The sequence below is a fragment of the Colius striatus genome, chromosome 3 (assembly GCF_028858725.1).
Source record: "Colius striatus isolate bColStr4 chromosome 3, bColStr4.1.hap1, whole genome shotgun sequence".
Classification (NCBI taxonomy): Eukaryota; Metazoa; Chordata; class Aves; order Coliiformes; family Coliidae; genus Colius; species Colius striatus.
Genome location: NC_084761.1, coordinates 50,393,464 through 50,407,223, shown reverse-complemented (window position 1 = coordinate 50,407,223; position 13,760 = coordinate 50,393,464). Strand labels below are relative to the sequence as shown.

The 13,760-nt window shown below is 37.9% G+C and overlaps 1 protein-coding gene across 1 annotated transcript in view; it reads left to right on the top strand.

Annotated features, from left to right (window-relative positions):
- MMRN1 (multimerin 1) overlaps positions 1–13,760 on the top strand; it is a 49,288-nt gene that overhangs the window by 30,535 nt on the left and 4,993 nt on the right. The window contains exons 5-6 of the mRNA XM_061992659.1: positions 783–956; positions 5,527–7,506. Of these exons, the coding sequence (XP_061848643.1) occupies positions 783–956; positions 5,527–7,506 (2,154 nt within the window). The remainder of the gene's footprint in view (positions 1–782; positions 957–5,526; positions 7,507–13,760) is intronic.

Genomic DNA, 13,760 nt, shown 5'->3' with positions numbered 1-13,760 from the left:
CAAGTTTCATTCCTGTCAGCTGTGAAGGACCTGAAGTCACACAGAGTCCTAATTTGCAAGACCAAGGACTTCATCACTACTTATTTTTAATACATTCAGCTAGATTTTTACACCTAAAGAGACTACGACTGTCTCAAACAATTTGGGCAGATTTTAAAGTAAACTTTACCACACAGGTTGAGCACCTTTTCTTAGTGACAGACTGATGATTACTCTAAGGTCATTTATCTATTAGTTGTTTTTCTAACTCACTACTGTTTTTCTAACTCACTGAACAAGTCTTTATTTTGATCCCAACACTGAAAAAATGATATATTCCTTTAGACAAAAGCCTTGCAAATTCATGAAGTTGTTACAAATGGTAAGTAAAGATCAATCTTTTTGTGATTGAGTTAAAGGGAATAAAACTAAATGAGAGTTAACTGAATACTCTGTGGGGTGCTAGGTGGAGGAAGAATGGCATGATGCTGATTAAAATATGCTAACCATTCAAAATACTTGTGTAGAATTAGAAATATTTTATAACGGATACAGATGCTTCAGTAATTAGATACTGCTGTGCTTCTGAATGTCATTAACACATGATACATGACAAAAATCAAGATGAGTCACTCAAGACTAAAAATTCAGAAAGTTTTCACCACATTTCCAGCTAATGTTTCTCAGGTCAATTACACTTCCTCTTTTATTTTGACCCCACAATATTTTAACACTACTTTGAGTTTTGATTTTGTTTTGTTTTGTTTTGTTTTTTTGTCTTCTCATTCCTTTCTGTGACCAAGCACTTGTACAAAAAATGAACGAGAAGATTAGCAACCAGGAGATGAAACTGACTTTTCTACAGAAGAAGGTTGACAGCATCACTGCTGCAATGAATGATGTGAGCGAGATGTTTTCTTCCTTGGAAAGCAAAATCAATGAAGATAAAGGCAGAGACGTCCTATCTTTTCTAAAAGGTAAGAAAAGACAGATTAATGTAATCACCCACTCAGTTAAAGGTGCTGGAAAAAAAAAAAAGGTAAAACATAGTCTATCCTCTTCTATTGGTCGGTATCTACAGAGAGAACTATTTATTAAGTTTCATTTCTCAATAGAGGGATTTGGTTATTTCCATATTATGGTGTCTTTTATTGTGACCAAAATTTACAATCTTGTTTACTATATCATTTATATAACTTAAGCCACTATCAAGACATTTCATTTACTTAGAGCTTCTGCAAACATTTTTAACTGTTTTTTGTTTATCTGACATCTGCTAAAGGCTGAAAGGTGTTTGCTTTTCTACTGAGTCTAAGTAATATTCTTTAATATATAATTCACATATGCAGGGGAAGTGTATAAGGAAATTTGAGGCTGTTGTATTTATAAATGCCAAGCATCCTGCTGAATAATTTGCCTCTGATCACATTAGTCTACCTTTCATAAACCTTCTTACTCACATTTTGTAAATCAAGACAAAGGCAGAGATCATGAGGTTGGGCAGACCCTCGCCAGCAGAATTATTAACTCATTCACTGTAAATTCTGTAGCAAGATCTTTTTGTTACCCAGCTACCAATGCTGCTTAGCAAATAGATTGGGACTGAAGCTTTCATTCCCTTGATGTGCAATATTATTCTAATTTTTCAGGAATTTTCCCTAAACTATTTGCTTTACTTTAGTATCAAGAGGACTTTTCTATTGTTTAAAAATAGGGTGAGGGAACTGGAGCTCCTTACACTGAGATAAGAAAAAGTGAAACAATAAGTGCTTTTGTATTTCCTTCGAATTTGCCAAGTGTGGTCTCATTTGTTGTATTTTCAGTCCTATGTCTCCCGAGTTGCTCATGTCATATGCTAGATGGCTCTCTCGTACCCTGGATCAAGTTTATCCCATCTCTCACTCAGTGACCTGCCTTCACCTCTCCACATATTGCTAGATGGCATTCTTGACCCTTGGGCATACATTCAATTTGTGTTTGAATATTTCCCATTTCCCTTCTGCTTTTGCTTCATTCTTTTTTTTATGTTCCACTCATTTGAGCTGTCATTTTCATGCTATTCCAAGAGGTCTTTTGCTGCATCCCATGCTCCTCCTTCTCCATGCCTGTCTACATTTAAGGGTCCAAGTCCTAATTAAAATATGCTGTGCAAAAAAACCCATAGTATTTCACACTCCTCTGCAAATGTGTTTTAAGCCTTTATTGTTTTCTTCTGCAATGCTCTATATTATAGCTGCTTAGATGAAATCTCCAGGGCTATCCCTTTTTCCATTTCTGTTCTTAATCTATCCTCAAATCAAGGAGCTCTATTGATTGCTTTCATTATAGGCTCTCCAAGACAGGTTATTCTTGGCTTGTACACAGGTAAGCAGCAGGAATGAGGGGAGGAGGGAACAAGTTAGAAAGTGAACAAGGTTAGTGTTTCTATTGTCCTGTATATGTAATGTCAAAGGGCAACTGCAGTTCTGTCCAGGAAATATCAGTCAATCCTACTTCAAGTGAGCAAAGACCATCCTGAAGTACCAGTAGCTCAAAGGAGCTCCCATACTGTCCTCTAATGTTGCAGAGATGTGCAATATGGGCACATCAAACTTAATAAAAATTTCTCTTAGAAGCTCACCTGGAGCAAGTCACAGCTTTCTCAACTAGCAGTGTCATTCTGAAGCAATGTGATTTTGAAGTGCAGGTAAATTTGTACAACCATCTGTTGAAACAGGGCAACTCTCACTGGAGTAACTGATATGGTCCCCTAATTTAAGAAGTGAAATCTGTTATGCATTTAAAAAATTGTTTTCAGTACTTAGGAGACTGTTCCTAATTTTTACTTAGAGAAAATTATTTGGTGTTCTCCCTTTAACAAAATCTGTTTACTACTTCTTCTTTCCTCCTCCTTTCACTCCACATCAAACCTTTATATAGATTCTTTGCCTCTTCCCTGTTAAAATGTACACTCTTAAAAATGAACTCAACAAAGGAGTGTTAATCACTTCCAAGTCAAAATTGTCATTTACAGATGGATATATAACTCAATCTCCTGTGTACATACACGTATTTTGCACATTATTCTTTAAATAATTGAAGTTGCAAAGGGAGGGTATGTTGACACAAAGTAATTACATGCTTTGGATTTCAGCCAGGGAGCTAAAATTAAATTTTATAATCTCATAAAAAGTGCAAGAAATCTTTAATGTTCATAGATCATTTGGAGCTTTATAATTCTACATGAGCAACAGAAAAATTGAGTTACATCCATTAATGTACTCATGTATATTCTCAGCTCAAGCTTAAGAATATATCCAGTGGTCACTGATTGGGTCACAAGTTTGGGTCAGGTCTGTCTGTGGAGAAGTATATTCCCACAGCCCTTGGTGAAGTTTGGAGCAGCACTCGCTCACCAGGTGCCCAGTTGTCCTAGCCAGTAAGTAAAGAAGAGAAACCTAAAGCTGTCTGTTTTATGAGGTTCCACCCCCTTGACAATAAGAACACCCTAAAACAAGAGCTGAGTTCCATAGAATACCAGCCATCCAACTACATAGAGTAGGAATGGGAGAGAGCAAGACTGGCAGTTTCTTGATTGTCACAGAAAGAAAAGGCCAGTATAGATTCTGTGGAAGTCCTCTGGCAGCAGGATGGTCTGCTATCAAGATTTGTTGCTGAAATTAAGAAACTTAATTAATTCCTCACAGAAGGTGTAGAGTAACCTTTTTTCTTTCCACAGCCATTTAACTTTTCTTCACAGCCTCTTTAAGAACAGAGCATTTTTCAGCATCATAAAATAACCCGACCGAGTCATCAGTTACTGTAGTTTCTATACATGTGTGTTGTTTTACTCTGCATTCATATCTTGGTTCTTCCTCTTAGCTGCCAGGACATCCTTATTCTCAAGTATCTTTGTTTTTCCTTTACCGAGTTCAACAACAAAGCACTGTCCATAATTGTGCCCATTCATGCACACATTCATGTGTATAAACCTGTCTAGTCATTTACTTGCTTTTCAGGTAGTAAAAAGTAAAATAATAAAGGAAATCTCAGTATTAAAACTTTATTGTTTTTTTAGACTTTGTGTAAAAATTACTGTGGCATCTGTGGCATCTGTGACCACAGCTGACAGCAATTGAGTTTGTTGCTTGGAAAACTTCATATTGTATTTCTCAAGTTGCTCTTTTCCAGGCTAACAAACTTATTGCCCCTGCCTATTATATCCTGACTTGAAAAATACATCCCTCTGAACAAGTGACAAATTTCTCCCCTAAGCCTCAGAGGTGTTTACTGTTAACAGATACTTATTTATCGTTCATAAAAACCAAATATTATCAACTGCTTTATCTCTGTTTCCAGCTGGAAACACACAAATAAAAAAAGTACTGTGCTTCTATTTAGATTGTTGAACAAACCCATTTTTATTTGCAATCCTTTTGCACTCCTGGAGCCCAAAGGTGCATTGGGTTTCATGGATCTGATTTCCTGCTGTGTTACTGTTGTTGCTGGGAATGTACCTTCAAATAAGGTTTCAGAACATGCCTTGCTGTTTCAGAGATGAAGCAATAAAATGCAGGCTATGGAAGTAATTGAGAGGAAAATAAAACAAGGCAACAGAGAATTTCTGCCTTTATCAATACAATTTTAACCAGAGAACTGCTGGTCATTAAGGCACTGTAGAGGTTCAAGGGTTTAACCATTATATTGCAAGCTGGCCACAAGCGTTCAGAAGGTTTAGAAAAAAACATGCAAAGAACTCTCCAATGTTTTAGCTGGGGAGAGGTGCTACCTTTGGAGAACAGACTGAAAAAAAAATTCTTCTAATCTCACCCCACAGTAGAACTACATCTCTAATGAATTAAAATATACCGCACAGCATTCTCGATGAACACTATTTTATGACTGGCTTAACCCATCTAAGGCTATATGGAGACACATTTTGATGTTATTCATAAGGGCAGAATTCCCACAGATTCACTTCTGCCTGGTGCCTTTCAGGAACAGTGTTCCTAGGAGCTATTTAAGGAGTTGTAGTATGAAAGACTAATGAAAGCTTTGTACCTTTAAAATGTCTGGCTTTTGCAGAAGTTGTCACGTTACGAACCTCAGATACTCAATAAGGTTATTCTTTTTAGTTTACTTCTTTCTCACTACGGTGTGCTGTATGATTGCTTAACACATGCAATACAATAGGAAGGTAATAATTTCTGCTTTCACTTCTTAATATTGATAAAGCAAGTGTTTTTTTCCTCACTTTCCCAGTGGAGGAAGAACACACCATTTTCTTACAAGCAAGCCACAAAAGCACACAGATCTCCTCATTTCAGTGCTCAGAAGCAGGTTAGCTAGGAGGTCAGAGTTGATACATGGATCAGTCTCTCAATGCTATTAGTCATCCTCCACATTCCTTGGCTTTAACTTTTGCTCTTTGAATGGGTAAATTGAGGCAAGGATGTGTGTGTTTCACTCCTATACAACACTATGTTTGCTCAGAATGTGGAAAAAAATAATCAGATTTTGCTAGCAAAATTGGTTTTATCGTTTCCATATTTCTTCTTCTCCCCAAAGGTCTCAAATCCAGAAGTATTAATGAATTAATCAAGGACATTGTCAAAGAACACTTTAAAATATTTCAAGGTGAAATGCAAGAGAGCATGGCTCAAATTTTCAAGACTGTGTCTAGTTTGTCAGATGATCTTGAAAGTACAAAAGATGTAGTCAAACATCTGAACAAAACCCAGCAAAAATTTGCTCAGGAGAAAGACAGTGAGCCAACAAAGCTTGACATTCTGGAGCTAAAGAGTCATATGGTACAGATGCAAGAAGAAATGACCCTTACTTGTAACAAGCCTATGAAAACTTTACAGGAAAAGCAGAAATCCTTGGAAGATAACTTGAAGCATCAACAGTCAAGAAGTGCTATTTATTATGAATCTTTAAACAGGAGCCTTACTGAAATGAAAAATGCTCATGAACAACTGCTATCAGCTGAACAGTCTTCAAGCCAAAACATCCCTTTGGCAGATGAAGTCATGAAGTACAATGTAACAGAGTACATGTTCACACTGCATGAGAAAGTAAAGAAACAAGGCATGATGGTGCTGCAGATTTATGATGACTTAAGGGTTCAAGATAGCAAGATCAGCAATCTCAGTGTTGCACTGGAAATTCAGAAATACTCTGTTCTGGGAGTCTGTGATAACATGTTATCAGAGAGCAGAAGAGATTTCCAGACACAGCTGGCAGCAACACAGGAAAATGTGCTTGTCCTAAAAAAAAGTCTCTCTGACCTGGTCCTTCCATTAGACAATAAGATGGACAAAATGAATGAGCAAATTAATGATTTGTGTTATGATATGGAAATCCTGCAACCCCTAATTGAACGAGGGGTACCTTTTAGTCTTACTTCAGAATATGAACAACAAATTCTAACTGAAAAAATCAATGAGAAGCTTGAAAACTTCACTACTATCATTAACAGAATGAGTTCTGCAATTCAGGAGCTTTCCATAACTCAGGAAGGACTTAAAAATGAATCTCAGGCTTATCAGGAACGATTTGAGAGTCGTGTTAAGGAATGCTCCATGGAAATAGAAGATGGATTAAACGAGACCATGGTAGTAATAAACACTGTCATTGATTCTATTCAAGATAACTATGTACTGAAAGATATGCTACATACTCTGAGAAATGAGACTGAAGTCTGCTGTGGCAAAGCTGAGAAAGTGGACAGCCTCCTCTCTTTCATTCCCCAGTTCCAGCAGTTGAATGAATCCCTCTGGACACTGCTCACTGTCAAGAAGAATGAATTCACTTCCCAAGTAGCACCATCTTTTTCTGATCTTCTGTATGAGGAGTCTGACAAAAGTAACCTCCTCAATTTCAAAAGAGTTTCCTATAGTTTAAATGCTACATCATCAAAAGTGAACAATCTACAACTAAATGTTAGCCGCTTGGAAGAGAAACTGTTTGATTTTGTGGAGGAATCAAAGGACCATGAGGTTCGCCTATTGAATGTGGAGTCAAAAATTTCCAAGTTTTTGGCAAACAACTGTGTCTCAGTGAAAAAAACCAAAGCTGCCTCAACAGAGAAAGAGCAAGTGGTTTCACTTCAGCTCCAGGCACTGAATTCCAGGATCAAGGCCCTGGAAGCCAAGTCGATTCGCTTCTCAAACAGCATTCCACTTCTGAACAAGACTGCTCATGAGGCCTGGGGGCTGTGTCAGGATACCAACAGCAGCATCCACAAAGTGAACATGAGTATACCTGTGCTAATTAAACTTGCTCAGCCAGATATCCCCCTGCTGCAGAGAGGCCTCAAAGAGCTCATTGAATCTGTGCTTGAAATAAAAGCAGGAACTATCTTGACAAATTTAACGCAGCATGTTGACATGTCAGTGGCAAATGTAATGAACAACACCGCCAAACTTCAGAAGCAAGTGAAACTAGTTATGAAGAAACCAGCCCCAGCGAAAAAAGGAGCATCAAACACCACCATGAGCCTAGCAAGCCGCAGTCAGAGAAACGCGGATAATACTATAGATCCAGGTAATTAATTTTCCCTAAATTTTTAGTAAAATTAGGTTATTTGTATTAAAGTAACCATTGTGATGAACTGAGGTGGCAGAACTTGACTGCGGGTGACTGAAAAGCTTACAGACTGCAGTAAAGAGTGTTTCAGAGGAGCTTGAGGCTCTTGCTTACAAGAGTATTTTTCTTATGAGGAGACTGCACTAAAGCATCTAGAAACTCCACTTAATTTTCCGTAACAAATTCACATATGATTAGTTTGAGATATATGTGCATGCACACACATTCAGCTGAGAATCTGACCTTACGAACGTAGCTGACAATTGAGCCAAAATCAAAATTACAGGAATTTTTGGTCTACATCTCAATTAACAATTTCAGTAAAAAAACCAAACCTATGAAAGCTGAGAGAGAAATCAGAAGTCACAGCAGCACTTTGCAATGTCAGCAGGCATGAAAAGCATCAAAAAATCTGAAGGAAGTGAATACATCAAATGACTGTAAAAAAAGCTTTTGCCAGCTTCTTCAGTACTTCCCTGAGATGATTAGTGCAGTTACAATTGCAATAGCATGTTCTTGCAGAATCAGGTGCCCAGTCAATAATGTAGGTTTGACTCTAGTCCCCCTGGGGAACAGCTCAGCTGGGCAGCACCTGCCATTCTTAAAAAGGACATTTTGAGCATAATTTGTTTCTAAACAGAAATTCAAATGTCGTCAAGTGAAATGAATTCATATGGCTGAATTCACAGAAATACAATGACTTTTGGAATCAGACTTGAGTGAAAATCAATGGCACAAGCTAATGTTTTATGGAAATATCATTTCTTGGAAAATACAGAAAATGAAGAATGGTTAAGTGAATAGAAATCCTCAGAGGACTCTAATTAACATTAAAATGAGACAGATCCCTAAAAGACATATAGATGTCCATATGCTTCTGAAGACCTAGATCTAAATATTTTCTGTAAAGTATTCTTTATTTTATATATATATATATTAAAATTCAATATATATATATTCAAATTAAAAAAAGATATATATTCAAACTATATTTGCTCCCTATTGTAAGCATATGTAGGGGTAGTAAGATCTATTGCTCTTATTTGTGTGCTAAGACCATGGGCAATCTCCTTTTCCTTCTTCATGATTCTTCTCTTCCTTTCCTTTCTCTCTCTTTCATTTCCTCCTGTCCTAAATACAGCACTTTTCAATAATGAATGGAAAGGATCCTTTTTAAAGCCCTGGACCCATGACTAGCTTGGCTTCTGCTAAAAGCCATCCCCATTGAAGGATTTCAGTCCTTGGTTATCTTTTCAGTTAGAGAGCTCATTCAGCTATTCCAGCAGGCATTAGCACTTAAAAATGCACTAAGATTTGCCATTTTTTTTTACTACAAGGTAATTTGAATATTTTTATATTAAGAATGTCAATTATTTCTCAGCCACTTCTGTCTTCTGCCTGTTCCTGCCACTGCCTAAGATGGAAATGGAAAACCCTTGTTCATGATTAAAATTAAGGGAAAATGAAATATGATATCTTTAATCTTCCCTGGGTTATCTACTTCATTGGAAAAGGCTACCTGCCTGGAGCACAGGAATCTGACACTTGGTCTGTTTTTTACTCCATGGCAATGAAATAATGTCTTTCCTATTTATTATTTATCTCATGCTGAATTTTAACAAATTCAAATAACATTGGATGTGTGCTCACTCTTACAGACAGTGGAGATCCTTCCACGTATTGAAAAGCCCTAATTTTAGGAAAGTTTCTACATAACAATGTTTATGCAGAGTTTTCCATCAGTAATGAGCTTTTACACATAATGATGTTTCATGACAAAGTCATCCATTCCATTTACGTAAGTTGAAGAAGACCATTATCCTAATTAACAAGCACTTGTCTTCTGCCTGGGTAGATGTAACTTCTTCAAGTTACTTTTTCTCTCAGGTTCCAGAAGACTATCCAGAGATATGTATCAACTCTACTAAAGTTTCTTTAAGAAACTCTAAGACATAATTGACTAATAATAAAATGTATTTGATCTTAGATCATCCTTTTGAATTTAAAAAAAATCATATTCTATAAAGAGATGAATGTCAGTTCTCATTGATTCCAATATGTTCAATATTTGATCCTATTCTAACAGACTGGGATTTTCATTGGTTTTCATGTGTGGTTAGGATTTGGCTCTGAGGTAATGCTTTTCTCAGCAGTTATTTGAAATCAAGGGGAAACAATATGAGTTTGCATTGTGTATGCAGAGATATACAAGTTTGGAGGCTTCTCATACTGTGCAATGAACAAAAGAAAAGGTTTGTGTCAGCTCGAGGTTGCAATACATGTATGAGGGACAAAAGTCTCCTAACACTTTGCCTGATACTAACTGTAATGGCAACCCCAAATGGATTAAATGTGATGGTCTTAAGATAACCTCAAGTATCTAATATAGAGAAGATGACAGCCTTTAAAGGAAAATTATACAGTAAACACTTGATTAGTCTTGTTTTGAACTTGTCTCATCCAACCTTTGAATGCACTGCTCTACTGCAGAAGCATGGGATGCAGTGTTAGAGCAGCTCAGCTCAGTTGCCATTTTCCCATTCCCATTTAGTACTGTGTCTGTTCTGTAGAGAATTCACAGGCTGCTGTGCTTTCCAAAGGTGAATGCACTCCCTTGTTGCGTGCCTTGTATTAGCTGTGATTTTGCTTTACCCAAATCACGCCAACCTTCCATCAACAGGACTGAAAGTGGTGCTGTGTTATATACATGTATTTAAAGTAGTGTCCCTGTGTTAATAACTTTTCATTCTCATTTTCCCTGTGTCATGTTTCTGATTTTGTTTTCACGATATTTTTAACTCCTAACAGATATGAAAACTTCCATTGTGGCTCTATCATTCAAGCCTACAGTGAAATTATTCTGTTTAGTTGTTTTTTATCTTGTGTTTTAGTTGCACAAATGTGATGGTTTTTCTAGCTCAGTTTGATGACATATATTTCAATTTTATATATTTACTCTTTAGACTAATGGGTAGATTAAACTGTTTTGCTGGCTTTAATTCAGTGATCCTAAAATCATCATACTGGAAATATTAAAAATCCCTGCTTAAATACAGAGAAGCAGAGTTGCCTGTGTCCAAGTAGCTCAGATCAGTTGTGATAGTCTGCCCCCAACCAAAACTGGAGAACACAGCTGAGGTACTTTTCTTCCTTGCTTTTTATGCAAGAGCACAGTGCATGAATGTTGGTGCTTTCTTTTGCACCACAAACACCCTACCCAGTGCTTATACCCAAGTTCCCTGTCAGGGTCCTGAGTGAACCAATAGCCTTAATTCCCCTGGGTATCCTGACCTAGGTCCTAGACTACACAGCCTGCCCAGAGGCCTGAGATCCCTGTTTCAGCTCAAGACAAAATTCCAGACCTTTTCAGTTGTGGTGGGCTTTGATTGACCTTGGTTACTGAGATCAAACTGTCATGCTTGTCACCTCTCCAGGTGAGGCACCAGCCCTGCTGTCACTCTCCATTCCTGGGTACCAGCCCTGGTGGTGCTGCCTCTCTCCCACTGCTCCCTGGTACTCCTCGCATCTAGGCTGCTGGGGATGCTCGTTGCTTTTAGCACTGACAGACTGGGAGCATTGAGCCAGAGGTGATTAATAATTGGAGACTGACAACCAGTCTGACCCTGTGTGAGCAGGGTTGTTTAGCAGGTTTTCAGGCTCTTCCAATCTCCCAGGACTTCCTGAGAGACAGTTGCTGATAAATAAATATTGAGAAAATGTTGGTAAGTTACTTCCTCTTCAGACATTTCCAAGTTGAACCACTGGAGTCACTTCTTTCCGTAAGGAGACAATTAAACTGCTAAATATTTGATTTGTTTCTAAACAATGCCCTGGTAGATACTGACAGAGCTTCATTATTTGTTTGTACAGCATTGGCAATCTATTTCCCCAAAGAGCTTCTGGCTGCTTGCCTTCCTGAAGAGCAGCAAAACTCAGCATGAACTGTCTCTCCTCACTCCCACCATTCTGGGTGTAAATAGCAACTCCAATTTATTCTCTTCTATCAATAGCTACAATTTAAGCCTTTAATTTAATATATAGGGTATCTCTCTTTTACTCAACTACGCTACTAAGCTATGAAAGATTAATTAAAAGTAGGGTATGTACTATAGTAGGAAATCTGTTCGTAGTCTGAACCTCTTGGCATATTTACCCCAAGCAGAGAATGCAGATGTAGGGTCTCAGGATACCCTACAGCAAGGGAGAAGAAAAACAGGCAGAAGAGCAGCCTCAGCAAGAAATGACAGCAAAAACAGGCTATTATAAGATCACGGGGATATTACATAGAGATTACCTGCTCAGTGGAGACCTAGGGCATATGCCTCTTACTCTGAAAATCCTGACCTGACTGAAACCTTTCACAGCTTCTCCTAGTTCTAGCAAATGTAGCAGGTTCTCCAGCTGCTGTTAAACAATGCTGCACCTGGAGGGTTAATTTGTTGTAGGTAAAACTGTCTGACTTTGATTAAACTACAAGATGAAATTCAGGCAAAATCATGTCTCCACAGACTCTTAAAACATGAGCTTCAATCTCATTATCATTTCCTCTTTGTGATCTTTTTCCTGTTTCTCGGATTTCTTGTTTATGAATAGCAGAGGCCAATTAGCAGAGAGGCTACCCTGTTCTTAGAAAAAGCTTTTGTATTTTGGGAACATGATAGAGTCAGCACAATCCACTGTTTTCCTTCCTATTCTGCTTTCCTTTCACACTTGGTAAATATGTGGATACTGGGTTAATATGAGTGAAATGTTGTGGATGCTTGGTAAATAGGTGTGAAAAACAACTTCAATTAAGTGCAGCAGAACTATTGTCTGAGAAGGGAAACATTATTTCCTCATGTCTGGTTACCTGTGCTGTGATCCCAGTCATGACAGTTTTAAATTACTTTATTTCAGGCATTATGGGATGGATAGTCTCTTCTCTGAAAATAATCGCTGCTGTGATTTGAAGTCCATATGCTCCGTCAGTGCAAATTCAAGTGGCACTGTACAATGTGCTTTAACATTCCACTCACTGAACTAAAATTTCTCATAGAAATAGTTTGCCTAAATGCATCAGTCTGTGAAAGGTCTGGATGGGAATCTGAAGATAACCATTATGGGCATTACTTGAAATATATATGTGAAGATCCAGATCAACATTTCCCTGGCAATAAGTAGGCCCTTTTATGAAAGACTTGTGCAGTTCCCACCACCAATCTAGATTTATCGTCACAAGACTGTGTGGACTTCTCTTTCCAAGGCTCTACTGACAGTTCCTGGCAAAATAAGGTTTATTTTCTAAAACATCTGACTTTTATTTCACCAAAGAAAGAGAAAAGAAAAATGTATGGCTTGGGAATGCTTTGTGATCGGAATTTTTCATAGCAGTAATTAATTTTTCATGTAGCCTGAATGTTCTTCTCCCCCAGGCTGCTATGACAACACACTACACGATTACACTCAGTTACCGTCTCAGAACTCAGGAGCACTGAATTTACAGATATGTCTGTATTGGCTTGGCGTGGTCTGGCCAGCTCATACATAGTTAGGAAGGGGGCAATTCTCAGTGAGAGTTCTCTGCAAAATGACTCATTTGGTATCGTCCGTGTTGCTTGCAAAACAAAACTTTCACAATGATCTTGGTAGATATCCTGTAATTGAGTTGGTTATGGGTAATGACAAGTACTGGAGGTGGCTTGGATAGCATTTTAGATCTTTCATCATTAATAACCAGGCTCTCCTGCAATGATTGTGACACATCTGGGTGAATAACATTGCAGTTAGGACAGTCTAACCTGTACAATAGCAGTACAAAATATGGGTTTTGGTACCCCTAAGGATAAGATGGTTCTGTCTGAAAAGTGCAGCCTTCTCTGACTGCATTAATGAAACCAAATCAAAGCACAGGTTTGCCCGAACCAGCAGTAAAATAATCACTTCTTTTGTCTCACTAAAAGAAGGAAATAAAATCAGATATGTCAGTATTGTCTTTTCCAAGTTTTACTTTTCACCACTGAAGGAGTCCTGCAGTATGGTCAGCTCCAAGACTCAGCAAATTCCCATTCATAGTAAAGATTCATTAGCTATCCAATATATTTCTCTAATCACATGATTGTGAACTGCCTGATTTTCACTTGTGCCTTGGTTTGCTGTAGTGTCTGAGGTCTACTTAGTATCTTAGGTGACAGCAGGGCTGATGCCTCACCTGAAGAGGTGACAAGGAGAAGGGA